This window comes from Aulonocara sp. 'chitande type north' Nkhata Bay, linkage group LG9 (assembly GCF_057382095.1).
Source record: "Aulonocara sp. 'chitande type north' Nkhata Bay isolate Kocher_YH1m ecotype deep benthic linkage group LG9, A_spYH_male_GT1.1, whole genome shotgun sequence".
Taxonomy (NCBI): domain Eukaryota; kingdom Metazoa; phylum Chordata; class Actinopteri; order Cichliformes; family Cichlidae; genus Aulonocara; species Aulonocara sp. 'chitande type north' Nkhata Bay.
Window position 1 is genome coordinate 11,715,359 of NC_141352.1, and position 20,420 is coordinate 11,735,778.

At 41.4% G+C, this 20,420-nt stretch overlaps 2 protein-coding genes across 2 annotated transcripts; one reads left to right on the top strand and one right to left on the bottom strand.

Moving 5' to 3' along the window:
- Positions 1–196: 196 nt before the first annotated feature.
- Positions 197–5,881, top strand: LOC147321718 (uncharacterized). Its single transcript, XM_086305867.1, has 2 exons — positions 197–280; positions 2,185–5,881. The coding sequence occupies exon 2, from the start codon at positions 2,248–2,250 to the stop codon at positions 3,292–3,294; it is 1,047 nt and encodes a 348-aa protein (XP_086161993.1). The 5' UTR covers positions 197–280; positions 2,185–2,247; the 3' UTR covers positions 3,295–5,881.
- LOC147321719 (NACHT, LRR and PYD domains-containing protein 3-like) lies at positions 5,654–19,263 on the bottom strand. The gene is made up of 15 exons (XM_086305760.1): positions 19,000–19,263; positions 18,036–18,140; positions 17,700–17,819; positions 17,405–17,509; positions 16,003–16,107; positions 15,644–15,763; positions 14,643–14,747; positions 14,306–14,425; positions 13,337–13,449; positions 11,440–13,228; positions 10,284–10,457; positions 9,792–9,971; positions 9,474–9,650; positions 9,103–9,276; positions 5,654–8,686 (listed from the first exon to the last, which is right to left on the bottom strand). Exons 1-15 carry the CDS (start codon positions 19,080–19,082, stop codon positions 8,662–8,664), a joined length of 3,495 nt encoding a protein of 1,164 aa, XP_086161886.1. The 5' UTR covers positions 19,083–19,263; the 3' UTR covers positions 5,654–8,661.
- Positions 19,264–20,420: the final 1,157 nt, after the last annotated feature.

Genomic DNA, 20,420 nt, shown 5'->3' on the forward strand with positions numbered 1-20,420 from the left:
TTTATGTGACTTTATTTATTAGTTTACACGTAACTGAGTCCCTTCTAGGGTAACTTGTATCTTATCGTACAATATCGTTCTGTTGTATAGTTTTTTACTGAACTGTTTTTCGCTGACTGCTGGTACTTTTAAAGTACATCCAGGGCTCCAGGGGGCGCTCTGTCATGTGTTTTCAGCTCGTTAGTTTGTCCTGAAAGAAAACACACGTCTTTTTGTGTGTTTTCTTTTTGTGGCTCAGCTAGCTTTCTGCAGGAAATCTGACCATCTGCATCGATTAAAGGTGAACGATTAGCTGTACCTGAACATTTGTGCATGCAGTTCAACTCTTTTCCTTTAATGTTAAAGAGCCAACTAGTTCATAGTGGAGAAATCTGAACCTCAGAGCTGCCTCTATCTACTGATTAGCTGTTCGTTGCTAAGCTAATGGTTGTGATGGCTGACTTCGGCTGCAGGGTCGTGCTGAATGTTGACTCTATTCTTGCTGTTATTTAAAAGAATAAACAGAAAAGACTTGAGCAGAAAAATAGGTCGTGGCGGATTATTTATTAGAGAAAAAATGTTTCGTTAAAATGTGAAGTATCGCTGCTCACGTCTCACTTCTACTTAAAACAGAACATTTTGAATGGAAGTCTTGTTATAACAGGAATGATCAAAATAAACATTTAAACGTGCACTTATAAAAAAAGGAATACAAAATTATAATGAAAAATTATAATAGTAGCTAATATAATCTACATGTATGTGAAAATTAAAATATTATAATAGAAAAAATGGTCTTAATGGCAATTGCATGAATTATGGGCAAGAGCTGTGCAGTTACATAAATAAACAGTAAAATACTTACTGTAATCACAAATGATTATTTGACATAATAAACACAATTACAGATTTTGTAAATAATACAAGTAGTTATTGTACATGTATATAATAATATAATAATTGTATTATGAACAATAATTCTCTTGTTTATTGTCTATTTATATGTTAATGCTTACCTGCATCAATGAATGAGTAGCATACAAGCATGTACAGATAAAAACTACGAACAAATACCTGGACATGTAATATTAATATTCATTAATCATTAATTAATAATATATTTCCTGCTGAGTGGAACTGCTTTTACTCAAATTCAGCTCCATCACCGTGCAGACCTACATCTTTCAGCTGCTCCATCCCACCCCATCCCTGGGATCTTCCTTTGTGTCACCAACTGCCTGCATGTCCTCCTCCACTACATCCATGATTCTTCTCTGAGGTCTTCCTCTCTTCCTCCTCCCTTGCAGCTCCATCTTCAACATCCTTTCTCCTCCTTTGCACATGTCCAAACCACCTCAGGCTCGTGTGTCTAACTTCTCCTTCTGATCTTTTTATTTCTAAGTCTTTCCATCCTGGTCACTCCAAACAAAAATAAAACTTGGATAATATTTAGTATTTATGAATAAATGTTAAGTGTTTTTCACACGTAGACTTTGGTGGGCTGCCCAGAGGGATGAAGAAAGTTTACCTATAAACCCCGAGTCAGAGATGAGGGGTGTCACAAGGGCAGTTATCGACTTTCTCTGCTAAACCAGACTTTGTCCTTGAGGCTCTGAGTGCGCTCTCATATAAAGGGGCCTTTCACACATTATAGGAGTATTCTTCCACACAAAATGATCTGTTATGAGTCCAGCATGTTCCAAGCTAGCACACCACTCAGGTGTGTTTTGAGATTTATTTTTATTGTTTTATCAATTTCAGACAGCATCTCAGTCAGTTCACTATCACATATTCCCATATGCTCTTATTTTGAAAGTTGATTCACTATTGACAAACTTGCATCGGCCCTTCCTGTCTCCCGTTTTTCCAACAATAGGCTGATCAGAGTGCTTTTGCTGTGACTGCCAGACTCTGATCCTGTGGTCAGACTGACTTTGACTTCACCGTCTTGGGTGATGTTAGTCCTTGTTCTGCTCTTTGAGATGGAGCTGCTCTCTAACCAGGATGTGATGCAGGTGGAGGATTGTTTCATGAGCTGCCACGCCGAGCAGAACGAGGACGCCAGTCACAAACCAATATTTACTGTCAGGAAATACTGTGTATATGGTATTGATTTATTGATATATCTCAGAAAGACTTTTTATGCCTTCATTCTGTAGTATTTTATCTGTTTGCTGCGTATGTAATACATTTTTCTCCTTTCAGACGGCTTCCAAGCAGTCGACCGTTCAAAGCGGAGGTGCAGGAAAAGCATCATCATCCTCGGTCATGGCCGGAAACAAAAACTGGGATGGCGCCGGTGGGATGGACCAGATAACAGTCGTGAGAATAGACGACACTCACATCGCTGAAGAGGAGTCACACGTCGACGGGAAGGTGTTCTACGAGGTGGAGTGCTCGCTGCCTGCAGAGGACGAGGTCGTGGGAGAGGATGACGATGACGGCGTCTACGTCATCGAGTATTCAAACCCTGAAGAGGAGGGGGAGAGTTACCAGTTCACGATGTCCGTAGATCGGTCGCTCCCAGCGAAAGAGCCGATTGTTAAAACTCCGGTGGTCAGCGAGAACCCCGGAGCTCTGCTGCCGTCCAGACCGGCGAGGTTGCGACCTCAGGTGAGCCAAAAGAGGAGGTTGGTAACCGAGGAAGAGGAGATCAAAAGCGAAGAGTTCACGGTGAGCAATACGAGCGTGCTGGCGCTGGGAGAGGATTACAGCGATGTGATGGAGATGAACTCGGGCTCAGGTAAGAAACTGGTGTGCACGATGTGCCCGCCGCCCGGTAAGCTTTTCAAGAGGGCGTCTGGGCTGGCGGTGCATTTAAAGCAGATGCACCACATGGAGGGGAAGAAGACGTTCTTCTGCAACTCCTGCCAGCAGTCACTCCGCACTCAGATCGAGCTCGACGCGCACACGAGGCGCCACGCCAACCAGGACGCCGTGTTCGTCTGCCGCCTCTGCGCAGCCGAGGAGGAAGCCGGCACGGAGGAGAAGAAGGGGTTCAAAGGGTCCAGGTGGGGCCTGAAGAAGCACCTGGAGAAGGAGCATCCAGGTGTTATCCCGCGCTGTGACATCTGCAACAAAGGCTTCAAGACGCTCGTGTCGTACCTCGCCGACCAATTCCGGCACGTCGGGGTGTCGCCGTACTACTGCGCCAAGTGTCAGATCTACGAAATGACTGAGCGCGGTCTGAGCGTGCACATCAGAAACCACAACAAGAAGAAGATGACTGAGCAGAAGGCTAATGAAAGCCGCCTGCAGACTTTTGAAGTCTCCGCCGGTGCTGATAACTCGGCGACAGACGACTCCGACTTCTGACGCTCCAGACTCACCGTTTAGCTTCGTGTTCGAGTGAAGCGGCTCACAGACGTCAAGGTCAAATCCCACATTTTATGCATCTGAACTGAACTTTGGGCAGAAAAACTTTTCCCCTAACAGTTAGAAAACCTTTTTTGTGTGTGTGCAGTTAATGACCAAACATGTTACTGTTTAAGTAGAAGTGTCTAAGATTTATTTGAATTCCCTTCCTTTATTTTCAATTAAGGATAATCGTAGTTGATGAAACGGGACAAAAAACTTGTCTCAAAGAAAAACGTCCAGGAAACGGTCAGAATCAGCACAGGCGTCCATATAATAGAGGTGGGAATCACCATACATCCCACGATACGATATTATCACAATACTTAACGCACGATACGATATTATTGCAATTTTTAAAAATATTTTGCGATATTCAGATTCTGTACATAAAGGTCAACTTTATCAATATTCATTTTATCTAATAACAAAGTCTCACACTCAGTCTTTCTCTCATTTCAGTCAGTTTTATTGTTGACAAACTGAACGGTTTGTATTACAGTCTAGTCCAACTTAACTGAATGCAACCATCTGGTACAATTATAGCTATTCTGAACTATGCAATTTATGAAAACTATGCAGCCCATTCAGCAACTGAAGAATTTCAAAGTAAATTAAAACAAAATATAATTTTACATTAAATAAAAAAGTTTTAAACTTAATTAAAATAAAACATGTCTTAAATTAAAATAAGTAAACTGTCATGTTTATTGCTGCCAAAAACAGTTAAACACATTTGGACAGTGTCAGGATTCTTGCTCAGAAAAAGGATCAACATGCTCTGAAGTCAGAGCACAAAAACCTTTTTTGTAACAAAATATCGATTTCTGCTGTCCCTGTATCGATACATTATTAGCAAACAAAATATCACGATACTACACAGTATCGATTTTTTCCCCCACCCTTACCATATAACTACTGTGTGTTTATTTAAAAGACATTTTACACATTTAATCACAGCCTTCAGTAACCATCTTTTTTAAATGTTGCTGATATCTGTGGCGCACACACACAGTCAGATTAGTCTTCTTACCTTGCAGGTTAACCCGTAATGATCACAGCTGTGATTCCATCAGAAGTGACTTCCAGGGTCGCCTTAAGTCTGTTTTTAAAAGAAAGTTAAGCAGCACAGAGCAGGCGATTAGGTCAGGAAGTCAGAGACAGCAACAGCATAAAGAATTTGATATATTTTCAAAATAAAAGATCCTTTGAAGACTAAACGCTTGTTTCTGAAACACTTCCGCTGTGAAAGGTGGATCAAAACTTCACCAAAGAGAAGCAGCCGCTGTGTTTCAGGGTTAAGTTTACGCGCTCATTTTCTCAAACAAGGTGCTTCCCTGCACGAATAGCAGGACTGTACTTATGATGGCCCCCTACAACCAGCAGGTAACTACTACTGTACATCAATAAAATGAATATATCTAAACTGGGACGTGTTTCAGTCTGGGTAAAAGTCAGCTAGAAAAAAGGGCCAACGGTCCAACTTTGAAGTTTGAGACATCAGAGCAGGTTACAGCCAATCTGGTGCAGTTTTCTAAAAATCGCACTCTTGGACTAAAACTGAATTTTCCAAACATAAATGCAGTCGCTTGAAGGAGACGTTATTACAGAAACTTTCCAGGTGTAACTCCCATTTCATGAAGTGTTACAGAAAAATATAGCCGACACAAACAGACCCAAGCTTTCAGTCACATCACATGATCTTTTTTTACAGGTGCTAAAATAAAAGGATCAAACACTCTGGACCAGCAAACAAAGGAAACACCCCAAACACTAAGACATTTAAGCTGTTTGTGGAGTGAAAATGCCAAAAGTTTGAACCTTTCACTTCACTTGGTGTGCGTTATTTTTATATATTACTGGTCAGCTGACCTCAAGAAGTTACGACAGAAGACACATTCAAAGCTGTTCATTTGCCTTTTTCGTTGAGTATGTGTTATACCTTTTGTGAAGGAGCTTTCCAAGGTGAAAAAGCTACAAATATTTAAAAAGACCCAAAAAACTTTAAAATACACATAACTTTGTGTAACAGGAATACAGATAATTAGCATTAATGGTCCCTGAATACTCAATGTAGGACTCTTTTAGTGGACTCTGGCCACACATTGGAAACCAATGAAATGTTACAGTCTTAACTGCGTTTGTGAAGTTTGTACTGAAATATGCATCAACACTAAATCAAGCATAAAACTCTTTTCGAGGCTAAAATGTGGCTTTTAAAGAGCCGGCCGTGTGTAATTACATTGCCACAGAGCTCACTCGTTGCAGGAGCCGAAACCTTTCAAATGTTATTTTAAACTCATCCTGTCATAACTGTACGTTTTATCTTACAGGAGGTGAAAATCATTCGAATATGAACTGAGTTTGCTGCATAACACTGAAAAGAGATGCAACGAGCTGTGTTATGAAGCGTTTTAGTTTTTCTTCTTTTTAATTGAAATGCAGTGAAATCGCAGGTTTGCTGTGTTAATTTTTTTGCATTTTTGTTCTTTGCTGTGGTGATTTCATTTTTTTCCTGCAACATTGCATTAAAGGGAAATGCCACTGATTCTTAGCGCTGCTGTTTTCTGTTCACATTTTTACCCTGGAAAGTGAGTGTGGATGAGTTTTTATACTGAAGGGGGTTTACAAGGTGCTTCATGTGTCACAGTTTTTTTATTTTGCAAGTTTTTAAAAACATTTCTTTAATAAAAAAAATTAATTGAGAGCAACAAGCAGACAAAAAGCCAACAAACGACAAATCTCATCTCAGTTGACATAAGCTAAATATTGCATCTTTCACAATAAAACGCTCCTGAGGTTCACGTTCTGTGAAATAATTTTTTATTCAAATGACAGGTGTAGTGTAAACATACATTTATGCTTTGCACTTAAATGCTGTAAAAACTACAAAGATAAATATAAAGTAGACATTTGGCTGCATTCACATAAAAAAGGTTGTTTCCCATTTTAAAAACAGCTTTTAACAGCCTGTTTACGGAGGCCTCGTGTGACACCTGGAGCTCGACTGGCTCATTCCTCCATCACCTCAGCAAACAGGACTAGCTGCCTCTGCTACTGGTCAAGCATCTTCTGATGCAAGCTGTGTTTCTAACTTTAGTCTGTAGCACCATGTTGGTGAAAGATGACAGGAGACGAGCTGTTGGCATCCCCACAGCAGGTGAAGCCAAAGTAGGCAGCTTTTGAAAAAAAATTTCTTCTTTCGGTTAGATGTTAATCAGGTAGAGTTCATAATATTTTCCTCCATCCAGCAGCTGCTCGTGACTGTTTGTGCACATTTTTACAGCAATAATAATGCATGTTATCAAAAATGGCTTTAAATCTAATGAAAACATATTTATCTTGCAGCCAAACCCAACTACAGCAACCAGATGTTCTTTCTTTACTGATGTTGGGTTTTTTAAACGTCCATGCACATTTTTCTGCTGTTTTCTATGTGTAGTCCCATTGGAGCACTATTAATCTGAATTTGAACATCTAGAAAAATGTATTTGTGGATGAGGGTTATTGAGTCTGGGCTGTGTCGTGTATTTTAACATTTTTATATTGAAGGCACAAACGAGCATCAAGAAACAAAGAGACACAAAACAGGTTGTCAGAGGTAATACAATAAAACACAGTCAGTAGGTGACTATGTGGTAACGGTTATTTAACATCAGTGAAAGACAAAACAACAACAATATCAACAAAAAAGATGCATGTTTCCTCCCTTTTTTCCATCTGTAAGTCAAATTTTCAGGTTATTATCAAACTTGAAATTACAGTTCAGGTTGGGCTCAGACTCGAAACACTGAGAAAATTATAAACTGACAACAAAAACACTTTGAACTCTAACCATAAACTGAAATTATGACTTACTGATGTGGAAAACAAGTTTTTTCAGTGGCAGGAACAAGCTTCCACACACCCAGCTTTTGGCATTTATAACAGGTGGGCCCTGTTAAATACTGCAGCACTGTGAGCACATTTCTGCTACTACTACTGTTTTCTTTCTTATTATGTTTACATTTAACTCTTATTGCAAAAATAAATTTACTCTGGTGGGAGAGTGCAGATAACTTTGTACTTTAACAGTAAAAAAACAGTGAAAGTGAAAGTACAGATGCAGTGGCCTGGGTTCAAGTCTGACCTGTGGCCGTTTGTTGTGTGTCTCTCTGCTTTCTGTCTGTCTTCACTATTCAATAAAGGCAAAAATGGCAAATAATTTAAAAGTACAGATACTGGTGTTTCTGATAAACTGATACTGGTGTTTGTAAACATTGTGTATTGTAGTGCTCTGCAGAGTTCACAGCACCACAGGACAGTCCACCTTAACGGAGCTGAGACAGGTGACCTGGTTATGTCAGTTTTGAACCACGCTACATACAAGATGTGTGACGGGCTGATTTGGTATTTTAAGTTTATTTTAGTTTGTTATCCCAGCAAAGTCACCTGACATAAGATAAGATAAGATAACCTTTATTAGTCCCACGCGTGGGAAATTTGTTTAAAGTTAAAGGTTCTTTCAGATCAGATTTTTGTTTTTAAAAGGCCGCAGACCATGAAATAAGTAAACATTTATCAGCCATCATTATCACAGAGCTAAATGCAAACAACAGCAACAAACACGTTCTATAAAATCACATCTCTAATCATCGCATCATCTGTCTACTGTCACCCAGTCGTCCTGAGACCTGCAGCTGTTACTGGGCGGGATTTGAATGATGCCACCAATCAGGAAGAGAGTGAGTCACTAAGGCACCGGAGTTACTGGGCGGGATTTGTGCAGCTAATACTTTATTTATTGACAAATATAGTCATATATGTTGGTGGGAGATAGGCCAAGATAAACAGTGTTTGGGGACCCCGCCCCTCCCTGAGCCTGGTTCTGCTGGAGGTTTCTTCCTGTTAAAAGTAAGTTTTTCTTCCCACTGTCACCAAAGCGTTTGCTCATAGGGGGTCATCTGATCGTTGGGGTTTTTCTCTGTTCTCTTTGTATTATTGTAGGTTCTTTACCTTACAATATAAAACACCATGAGGCAACTGTTGTTGCGATTTGGTGTTATATAAATAAAATTGATTTGAATATTCTTTTGAAGAAATGTACAAACGGTGGATTTGATCCCAGACTGGATTTCCAAAGAGGGTTAACGGAGGAGCTTTAGAAAGGATCCCAGTGTATCGCAGCCTGTGTAGAAGGTTTGGTTTCTGAAAACGGTGCAGTCCACTCTGCAGCGCTGACAATCATCTACACTTCCTCTCACTCTTCTGTCAGTCGCTGCTGGATGAATGTCTACGTCCCAACAATATGGCCACAATCAGAGCGTCTCTGCACACGAGGACATACGTTCACTTACGCATCGGTGACTCCCACCTGAAAAGAGAAACAATTGAGGTGATAAGTTAGTGTTTACAGAGACTCACGCAGTCAGCTGTCAGTCACTGATGCAGCACATGAGCAGCATAGCAGCTTCCTCAGCGCTCATGTTTCCTTAAGCATGCTGAGTTCAAAGACTTGCATGCTTGTATTACAGAGGGGTTGCTACCTTACAACATAAAATGCCTTGAGGCGACTGATGTTATGATTTGATGCGACATAAATAAATTTGAATTCAATGGATTCAAGTCTTTTTTTCTCAGCAGATTTCACTCAAGACAAATTTAATGTTGAATATTTAGAAAAGTGCCCTGAAGACCATAGAATCTATAAAGGGGAGATCATGAGGAGGGGACTTCTATGACAGGCTGATTGGTGAGGCTGAAGCAGATTAATAACAACCTCCTACTGACCTGAACGTCTCCAGTCTGTAGTCTGGATTCTTCTGAAGATCAATCAGTTCTGTCACGTCATAATTCTTCAAGTAGTTGTTGCTCATGTCCAGCTCTCTCAAATGGGAGGGGTTCGACTTCAACGCTAAGACCAGAGGATGGCAGCTGTACCTCGTCAATCTGCATTCCCACAGTCTGAATAAAAAATAAAACAGGTTTAGAAAAACAAACTCCCACTTCACAAAGTTAGGTGTTTGATAATAATGTGTTCAGAGAAGAAGAAAATTTAACATAGAGAAGTTTAGAAAACTGCAACGCAAAAACAAAATAATAAAGGCAAATAGATGCAGTGATTCAAACTGAGGAAGTGGAAAAGAAAAATGTTGACTGACTTTAGAATCTCCAGCCTACAGTCTGGACTGCCCAGAAAATCACACAGGTAGTCCACACCATCATCCTTCAGCTTGTTGTTTCCAGACAGGTCCAGCTCCCTCAGATATGAGGGGTTGGACTTGAGAGCAGAGACCAGAAAACTACAACTGTAGGATGACAATCTGCAGATCCTCAACCTAAATGAAAAATAAAGATCACCTAAATAACATATTTTACAATCAAATCGTATTTTAGGTTTTAAGTGTGTTAACATTTCCTAATCCTGCAAACCGCCATCAACTGAAAAGCAGGAAACCATAATAAAAGAAAACTCTGACCTCAGAGCCTCCAGTCGACAATCTGGACTCTCCAGAAAAACACAAAGCAGCTTCACTCCTGAATCGTGCAGCTTATTGTCACTCAGGTCGAGCTCTCTCAGATGGGAGGGACATTGGTTGGACATGAGCGCACGGACCAGAGAATCACAGCTGGTCTCTGACAACCTGCATGAACTCAAACTGGACACAGAACAAAACAGTTTAAACTCCTAGTTGAGAACATTTAGTGTTCACAATCTCAAACCTTTTATTAAACAGGCCTGAGAGTCAAACTATGTTATTGATGAGCTTGGATTTGGATTTGGCTCGATCTTCAGCAGGAAAAGACGAGTTCAGACTCTTTGTAGATTCAAATACGCATCTATAGTCATTAGCGTTAGTCATAAACATATTGAGATATTAGATATTAAATTATATGTTTGTGAAAATCTGATCACTGAACACTTGGGGGAAGAATTATTATTATTTTTTGAATTTAAAGTATGAACTGACTTCAGAAACTCTAGTTTACAGTTTTGACTTTTGAGTCCACCAGTCAGCAGCTCCATTCCTGGGTCTTTCAGGTAGTTTCCACTCAGGTCCAGATGTACCAGGTGGGAGGGTCTGGAATTCAGGGCTGAGGCCACGACTTCACAGTGAGTATCTGAGAGCTCACAGCCAGGGAGTCTGTCACACACATTAATACACATACAACAAAATGTGTTACAATACATTTATAGACCCCATACAGTCCGCAGTCTGCTACACTCCCACATCAGATTCCCCAAAGATATCGAGAGGCCATCTTTTCCAGGAAAATGTTATTGTCCACTGCATTTAATGTGACTTTGGGCTTCTTCAAATTCATGGGCTGCATCCTCCTGAGGCCGCATTTGTTGGCCGATTGCGTCACAGCGATGTGACAAAGGCTGTCTAAAGTCGTAGACTCCGACAAATGAGGCCGACAAATCCGTCCTCCTTTTCCCCAGATTTGAAGGATGGGTTGGGTGTATCCTTTGTGGCCCACCATATCCCAGAATTCATAGTGCGGCCCAGCCAATTCCAATTTCCAACAATGGCAGCTGTTACTAAGTTTTATTATTAGTCTTTCTGGGTCACAAAATAAACTTTTAAGATATTTTCAGGTGAGAATGTCGCTGTGTAAACTTCTAATATCTGCTCAGTTTTTTAAGATATCACATATTTGTAAAAGTGCTCCGACGTTTTCTGAGACATCTGTTACCCACCAGCTCGATAGCTAGCCGGGGTTCAAGGCTCACTAGAGCTGGCGAGAACAGCAAACTCGTTTTCAAACCCAGCGTGGTCTTTCGCTACTCAGGTTAAACATAAGTTACTTAGATAATTTAAAAATGTTATTGTTTGGCTTTTTTTCAGTGTTTTATTAGTTCGTAAGTTACTTGGTTTGGCTGAGATTAAAGTTCGCTCACTTCTGGCCTACCCGGCCTTCGAAGGACCTGGCCCACGTAGACTGCAAAGGCCGGGTCCTCAGGAGGATGCAGCCCATGAATTTGGACACGGCTTTTGTCTACTTTTTATGGAGTTGAACTTACTGAACATACTCCCGTTAGTTTCATATCGGTACCAAATGATACACTGGTAGAGTCAAATACTACGTTTGACTCCAAAAGAAATTTCCACCTGGACTTACCGAGCCTTTCTGCAGTTTCTCACAGCTGGGATCAATCTCAGTCGTCCCTCCAGTGATGTCTTGTACCTCTTCAAGTCAAGCTCCTCCAGAACCTCTGACATCTGCAGCATGTAGGCCAGAGCTGAGCAGTGGATCTCAGAGAGCTCCTTCTCTGATCTGTTTTCTGACCTCAGGAACTCTTGGATCTCCTGAGATACCGAGAGGTCATTCATCTCTATCAGGCAGTGGAAGATGTTGATGCTTCTGTCGGGGGCGATTTTTGTTTTCTTCTCCTTGAGGCTGTTAACAGTTCTCTGGATGATTTCTGGAGTGATCTCTGCCTTGCCCAGCAGACTTCCTAAGATTTTCTGGTTGGATTCCAGAGTGAGGCCATGAAGGAAACGAACAAACAGATCCAAGTGGCCATTTTTACTTTTGAGGGACTTGTCCATGACTCTGCTCAGAAAGACATCCAGAGATGTGTCACTGTTTGTGTTGTCCCACTTTGTCCCTGGGAATTGCTTCAACACCTCTATGTCCTTGTTAGTGTAACAGTGAAACATGTAGACGCCAGCCAGAAACTCCTGAATGCTCAGATGAACAAAGCAGTAGACTGGTTTCTCGAAGATCACACACTCTCTTTTGAAGATTTCTGTACAAACCCCTGAATACACCAAGGCCTCATCGGGATCCAGACCACACTTCTCCAGGTCTTCTTGGTAGAACATGATGCTTCCGTTCTCCAAATGTTTGTATGCCAGCCTTCCCAGCTTCAGAAGAACCTCCCGATCAGCCTCTGCTACCTCCTCTGCCATCTCTTGTCCCTCATGATATTTGTGCTTCTTTCTCTTCATCTGAACAAGAAGGAAGTGTGAGTACATATCCGTCAGGGTCTTGGGCAGCTCTTCCCTCTGCTCTGTAGTCAACATGTCTTCAAGGACTGTAGCGGTGATCCAGCAGAAGACTGGGATTCTACACATGATGTGGAGGCTCCTAGATGACTTGATGTGGGAGATGACTCTACTGGACCGTTCTTCATCACTCAGTCTCTTCCTGAAGTACTCCTCCTTCTGCTCATCCGTGAATCCACGTACTTCTGTGACCCTGTTGACATATCTAGAAGGGATCAGATTGGCTGCTGCAGGTCTGGAAGTTATCCAGATGAGAGCCGAGCGAAGCAGACTCCCCTCGATGAGGTTTGTCAGCAGCTCACAGACTGATGACTTCTGTGTGACGTCTGCTATAACCTTTGTTATGGTGAAATCCAGTGAAAGTCTGCTTTCATCCAGGCCATCAAAGATGAGCAAAAGTTTACAGAGATCCAGGTTCTCCGCTGTGACCTTCTTTAATGTTGGATGGAAAACGTGGAGCAGCTCCAGAAGACTGTACTGCTCATCTCGTATCAGGTTCAGCTCTCTGAATGAGAGCAGAACCACCACATTAATGTCTTGGTTTTCCAAGCCCTCTGCCCAGTCCAGAGTGAACTTCTGAACCGAGAAGGTCTTCCCAACTCCAGCGATGCCATTTGTCAGAACGACTCGGATATCTGTTTGTTGGTCAGGTAAGGCTTTAAAGATCTCATGGCACTTGATTGGAGTGTCCTGGTCGGTGTTCTTGGAAGGTGTCTCAAGCTGCCTCACCTCATGCTGCGTGTTCACATCTTCAGGCCGCCCCTCCGTGATGTAGAGCTCAGTGTAGATCCTGTTGAGGAAGGTTCCTTCGGTTTCATGAGTTCCTTCAGTCACACGTTCACATTTCCTCTTCAGTATGAGCTTATGATGATCTAAAACCTCCTGCAAACCACCATCAACTGAAAAGAAGGAAAACACAATATAAGAAAACTCTTAAATGTCTGAACAAGAAGATAAACTCCAGTTTTCAGAAATGAAGCTACCAGCAAATAGATGTTCAGTCTTACTTGGTATCAAGCTGCTCGGACTGGCTGTCTGGACTCCAGCTGTGGTTCCTGAGTGGTGCCAGGAGGGCAGCTTTGATGAAGCAGACCAGTCCCTGCATGAAGTGAAGCACTGTCTGCAGAAGTGTCATAAATATCAAAGTTTAATAACATGCTGGCTTACAGAAAAATATCATTATTGAATCATATTTAAATACAACACCTCTGTTGTATTTCTGCTTTAACAGAATCACACATGTAAATGAGGTAATGATTAGTAAAGTCATCCATGTGCCCTAATGCTAATACCCTCACCGACAGCTTTATGTTATTGGTTTTGATTTGGCAGGATTATTGAAAGAAAATCAAAAACTATTGTACAGTCTGACCAATCACTGACGCTATGGTCCCTGCTACAGAGCAGAGGAACCCTCTGGCTTTTTATCAGTGCACCGGAGCACAGCTGCAATAGTGCATCTGTGCATGGGTAACTTCCACATCTGTTAAAGCACCATTAATGCTGGATAGTAGCTTTTAGGACAATATATGCTGCAGCTGAGACAATAAGTTTTTAAAAAGGCCAAACTACAGTTTGTATACCGACAGGACGACTAAGCTTTAGCAAAAGACTAGTAGACCAAACTAAAAAGTCAGAATGTATCAGGAGAAAAGTTACATTCAGGCCTTTATGTCTTGGAGACATAAGTGAATTGCATCCTGCTTTGTGTATACGATAACAATGAAAATAATGTTTTCACAGGACCTTTGAAAATCTAAGTGCACCCTTACTGCTTCCATAGCGATTAGGAGGGTACGTATCATCCAGGGGCTTCCAAACAAATGCCCTTCATTGAATAATCAAATGTGAACATCTCTATAAAAGTAAAAGCTTAGACAGTTTGCTAATACGATTGGACAATGGACAAATAAATGTCAACAGCTCTGTGTTGTAATTAACATTAACAACTATTTAGAGAAGATGTGGTCTCTTACTCTGTGTGTGAGGGTCCGGGTTGATTCCTTAAGTCTGGAGGGGCATCTCTGGATATGTCACTCTTCATAGACAGCCAGTCGGATACTGAAGATGCCACTCTGTGTCTGTGCTGCCCACCTCTGGAAACACAAAGATAATAAACTGGAACCTTCCTGTTTTTTATATTAGATGCACACAGAACTGCAAGAACTCCTTTATTCATGAGTTTATGTTGATGCTCGTTAAACAAGTTCATCACTGAAGCTTTGCTGTGTTCATAGGAATGCATTCTTAGTTTTCTTCCTGCTTCAACATGAGTCACCTTCACCTCTGTTTACAGCACAAACTGAGTCTTACTCTGTGTGTGAGGGTCCAGGTTGATTCCTTAAGTCTGGAGGGGCTTCTATGGAAATGTCACTCATCATGGACAACCAGTCGGATCCTGGAGACGCCGCTCTCTGTCTGTGCACGAATGTAGAATAAATCACAAATTGCTCTTATTGTGTCAGAATCAGATTAAGTGGACTAAAGTTCAGGATTTCTTTAGTAAAACCTGAATGTTCCCATGCATCATGATACTAAAACCTCACAGCTGCATATGTAGTGCTGTGCTTTATAAAGAATGGAGTTAAAATATATCAACAGATAACTTGGGATACACACCTCTGTTTTCTTTTTTCCAGTGTTAATTGTAGATTAGCATTTTAAACTGTGGAAGTCAAAACACTTTTACCTAAACTGCTGTAAAACTGTGTAAAATGGAGATCAGCTCAATCCTCTTTACATCACAGTACAAAGACAACATCCTCAAACTGGTAAAATAACTCCTCATTTTGAATTTTATCTCAGTTTGGGCGCTGACCAGATGTGTCTGCAGCCACGTGAACAGAAAAACAGGAGAAAGAAAGTTTTTATTTCAAGTGAGTATCTGATTAAACGTATGTGTAGTTTCTCAGTCATCCAGGTCATGGTAGTTTAGCAACATGTTCTCACTCCCAAAGCATAACATTTTACGCTAGCTGACAAATCGTCTGTATATGACACTTTGGCCACCCAACATGTCCCTATGTTACAAGTTCAGAAAAATGTGGAAACAATATAACCATTTAGAATGAATCCACACATGTACGTTTATTCTACCTAAATCGCTTTGGAAAATACTACCTAACACGATTAAGGTCATGGTTAGGGCTGGAATACACGACTGTGTTATACCTTATAAACCCAGTTTTTAAATCAATAAGTAGTTTCCTAGAATAGAGCGATATATGTGATCTAATAGTTCTGCTTAAGAAAGCGTTGTTCTTCGGTCTGAAAGTTAACCATCAGGTCTGTTCTCAGAAGAAGCAGTCTCTTACTCTGTGTGTGAGGGTCCGGGTTGATTCCTTAAGTCTGGAGGGGCATCTCTGGATATGTCACTCTTCATAGACAGCCAGTCGGATACTGAAGATGCCACTCTGTGTCTGTGCTGCCCACCTCTGGAAACACAAAGATAATAAACTGGAACCTTCCTGTTTTTATATTAGATGCACACAGAACTGCAAGAACTCCTTTATTCATGAGTTTATGTTGATGCTCGTTAAACAAGTTTCTCTTTTCAGTCCATTAAACGTCATCACTGAAGCTTTGCTGTGTTCATAGGAATGCATTCTTAGTTTTCTTCCTGCTTCAGCATGAGTCACCTTCACCTCTGTTTACAGCACAAACTGAGTCTTACTCTGTGTGTGAGGGTCCAGGTTGATTCCTTAAGTCTGGAGGGGCTTCTATGGAAATGTCACTCATCATGGACAACCAGTCGGATCCTGGAGACGCCGCTCTCTGTCTGTGCACGAATGTAGAATAAATCACAAATTGCTCTTATTGTGTCAGAATCAGATTAAAAGGACTAAAGCAGCGGTCCCCAACCCCCGGGCCAGGGACCGGTACCAGTCCGTGAGTCATTTGGTCTCAGGCTGCGAGAGTTGAGGCTCGGGTGTGAAATTTATGGTTTTCAGTGTTTTTATCGCCATTTGTTATCATTTTTATGGGTTACTTGGTTTCCCTGGGTCTTTTCCTGTGTCTTATGAAAAAATCTTCGTTTTTTTTGGTACCAGTACTGGTTTCATTTTGTTGTATTTATCCGTGACACCTTAAAGGCCGGTCCGTGAAAATATTGTCAACATAAACATGCCTGACTGCACAGGTCACAGAGAGATCATTTTTAAGACAGGTAGGATCTCAGCCACGATAACAAAAATATTTCTGTAACTCCAATAAAATGTTCTAGCCTATGCAATAAAATACAGGGATCCATAGTGTCAAAGGCAGCCTTAGATCATTAAAGTAATAAAAGTAAAGTGTGATCATTGTCTGCATTCACCAACAGATCGTTTACCACTTTGATTAAGGCCGTTTCTGTGGAGTGATTTGGTCTAAAAACAGACTGAAATGGCTCAAACAGATTGTTTGTTGACAGATGCTCAGCAGGCTGCTTAAAAACAACTTTTTCAAAGACCTTAGGCAAAAAAAGGTGTGAGGTGGGTCTATAGCTCGCACCAACAGCTCTAAAACTGTGTCAAATATAAATCAGCTCAATCCTCTTTACATCACAGAACAAAGACAACATCCTCAAACTGGTAAATAACTCCTCATTTTGAATTTTATCTCAGTTTGGGCGCTGACCAGATGTGTCTGCAGCCACGTGAACAGAAAAACAGGAGAAAGAAGGTTTTTTGAACATATGTGTAGTTTCTCAGTCATCCAGGTTTAGGAGCTTGAAGAGAAGGCAACAGGACTTCTTTACGTTTTTTTATGGAGATGTTTCACCTCTGATCCAAGAGGCTTCTTCAGTTCTGCAGCATATGCAGTTTTTTAAGGGTTTATAAGGTGTAAAGTATCAGGTCTAATACAGATCCCAGAAAACCTCCAGTGTGTGTGAGGAAAACTCCTCATTTACATGAACAAATGTAATCTATCAGACAGATATAACTCAAATATAATATAAATATATATCTAATATAATCAATAAAAAGTTTCCTGGAATAGAGAGATATATGTGAACTAATAGTTCTGCTTTAAAAAACATTCTTCGCTCTGAAAGCTGACCATCAGGTCTGTTCTCAGAAGAAGTGGTCTCTTACTCTGTGTGTGAGGGTCCGGGTTGATTGCTGAAGTTTAGAGGGTCTTTCCTGGAGGAGTCACTCTTCATGGAGAAATAATCGGATCCTGGAGACGCCGCTCTCTGTCTGTGCACAAATGTAGAATAAATCACAAATTGCTCTTATTGTGTCAGAATCTGATTAACTGGACTAAAGTTCAGGATTTCTTTAGTACAACTCGAATGTTGATTTAATAATTCATAACTAATAAGAAAGCGTTGTTCTTCGGTCTGAAAGTTAACCATCAGGTCTGTTCTCAGAAGAAGTGGTCTCTTACTCTGTGTGTGAGGGTCCGGGTTGATTGCTGAAGTTTAGAGGGTCTTTCCTGGAGGAGTCACTCTTCATAGACAAACAGTCGGATCCTGGAGACTCTGCTCTGTGTCTGTGCTGCCCACCTCTGGAAACACAAAGATAATAAACTGGAACCTTCCTGTTTTTATATTAGATGCACACAGAACTGCAAGAACTCCTTTATTCATGAGTTTATGTTGATGCTCGTTAAACAAGTTCATCACTGAAGCTTTGCTGTGTTCATAGGAATGCATTCTTAGTTTTCTTCCTGCTTCAGCATGAGTCACCTTCACCTCTGTTTACAGCACAAACTGAGTCTTACTCTGTGTGTGAGGGTCCAGGTTGATTCCTTAAGTCTGGAGGGGCTTCTATGGAAATGTCACTCCTCATGGACAACCAGTCGGATCCTGGAGACGCCGCTCTCTGTCTGTGCACGAATGTAGAATAAATCACAAATTGTAAAATGTAAATTTAAAAAAGTGGAATGACTTACAAATCTCTCTCATTTTCTTTTTAAATTCATAGTAGAACACAGTAGAAGGATAAACATGGCCCTGTGGCAACTTTAGAGTCACGTTGCTGCTGTCAAATGAAGAATTAGCTCTTTTTTTTTTTTTTTACAGATTGTAGCTTTCTTCAGTTTAAACATCTGATGTGTTTTATATAATTTGTTGTGAACAGTCGGTGATCTATGGAGGGCCTCGAGTGTCAGTCAAAGAATTTAATTTGAATCTGTCTACAACCTAAAGTGATTTCCACGTCTCCTCGTCACGCTACTTGGACCTGAGTTAATGTTAATGGATCAAGTTTAAGGCTGAGCCGCAGTGTAAAGTTCAAAGGACTCTAACATGCAGATGTTACATTAAGGACAGCGCAGAGCAGCGGTGCAGCATTTCTCTCTTGGCTGATATTCAGCATCCGTGCTGGTTTCTGCTCTTATATAATCAGCCGCTCCTCTGGTAATGTCTCTGACCGGGCAGTCAGTCGATCCACTCTGGGGGAAATGATGGCAAACACCACCTTTCGTGTGAGCCTGAATTAAAGGGATGCAACCAGAATGTTTTTCATACTTGTGGCCATATGGGGGCAACTAAAAATATTGGGGTGGCACACTTAACACAGAATTTCCAGTTTTAATATGCTGTCAAATTTAGGTTAATTGAAAAATATGGCAAAAAAGAGGCAGAAAATAATTTTGTGCAAAGTTAATTTCCTGCTGTTGAAGTCGACGTCAATGCCCCTCCCGGGTGCAGCAGCATGAGCATTGGGCGAAAACCGGGTCTTACTTTAGATCCCAGGCTCCGGGTCTGGGGTGGTTTCTCTTCAGAGGCCGGCAGCTTCGGTCCTCTTCTTCCGCCAAATCACTCATGTTCCCTCAGTCTGAGAGTGAAAGACGGACACGTGTCAGGTTCGGGAGTGAAACAGCTTTTTGAATCCTCCGCCTGATGAAAAGCTCCGTCTTTGCTTCCCTGCTTCACCCACGGAGACACCCTGACAGCAGAATAACGATCATTATGCTGAGATCACCCTGCTTCGCTCCTTCTGCTCCTCTGTCGGCTCCAAAATGGAGTCCAGCACTTTCACTTTCACTTCTCCCCCCGTGGAGCTGCTCCTCCTCTCTCCAGTTTCTGGAAATGACTGCATCTGCCAATTTAATACCTCAAACACGAATATTTAATAACAATCCTCCAAAATCGGACTAATAACATGAAACATGAGGAGGGACTCTCAGCTTAGCAGTGGTTTAGGGAAACTCAGAGCACAGTGTGAGCAGTGAGGGGGGTTGATTTAAACATGGTGTAGTTATTAATGCAATCTGAGGTGATGGAGATGTTGATCTGGTATCGTTTTGTTCTGTGGGCAGCAGCTCTGACATCTGCAGGTGGCTGCTGCTTTAACTACGGACCCGTTGATCTGCCACCATCAGCACCATCGAAACCTCACACTGGACTCCAGGCACCTTGGCTTCTCCTTTCCTCTTCCAGGCTCCAGATAAGGGGTGTCAAACATAAGGCCCAGGGGCCAGAATCAGCCTGGTAAAGACCCCGGTAGAGCCCAGTGGACAGCTTTGGAAAATGTGAAGGATGGTGTAAAGTTCTGGAGTTTCAAATGTAGTATATAAGCTTATTTTAACACTTCCCCCATGGCCATGCTTACTACGCATAGTAATTTAGTAGCAGATAAACAATAAAATGACATAAAAGTTCCATTTTTTTCACTTTCTACTAAAGAAATTTCAGTTTAAAATAAGTTAAAACAAATAATAACAAACCCTTGTTAACAAATACTTCCTGTTTTATAACTACAGTACTATACTTAGAGTCCGAGCACCAGATTTTTATTCTATTTTAAACATGTATTTCTTACAGTTTAATCCCAAAGAGTCGTGCTGACAGATTTGTTCACCGCGCAGAGAAACTGATGCGTGCTGCTGAGACTGGACATCTTATGTTAAGATAAACACTCACAGAAAGAAGAGTTTCACAGGTTGGCCTCACAGTGTTAGAAGTTTGACATCCCTGCACTCGGAGCTTCGTCTTACTAATGATACGCAAAATTCACTTTCATCTGAAGACAGGACTTTGGACCTCCGAGCAACAGTTGAGGTCTTGGCTCATGAGCGGTTTGACATCAGGACTGCGACAGCTGTGCATGGTGGCGATGTCGTCCTCAGTCCACTCCATCTGAAGCTCTCCAAAGTCTTTGA

Coding starts and splice junctions, on each gene's coding strand:
- LOC147321718 (XM_086305867.1), top strand. CDS start 2,248: ATGGCCGGAAACAAAAACTGGGATGGCGCCGGTGGGATGGACCAGATA.
- LOC147321719 (XM_086305760.1), bottom strand. CDS start 19,082: ATGAGTGATTTGGCGGAAGAAGAGGACCGAAGCTGCCGGCCTCTGAAG. Junction 16,108..17,404: donor CCCGGACCCTCACACACAGA/GTAAGAGACCAC, acceptor ATTCGTGCACAG/ACAGAGAGCGGCGTCTCCAG. Junction 13,229..13,336: donor TCCGAGCAGCTTGATACCAA/GTAAGACTGAAC, acceptor CCTTCTTTTCAG/TTGATGGTGGTTTGCAGGAG.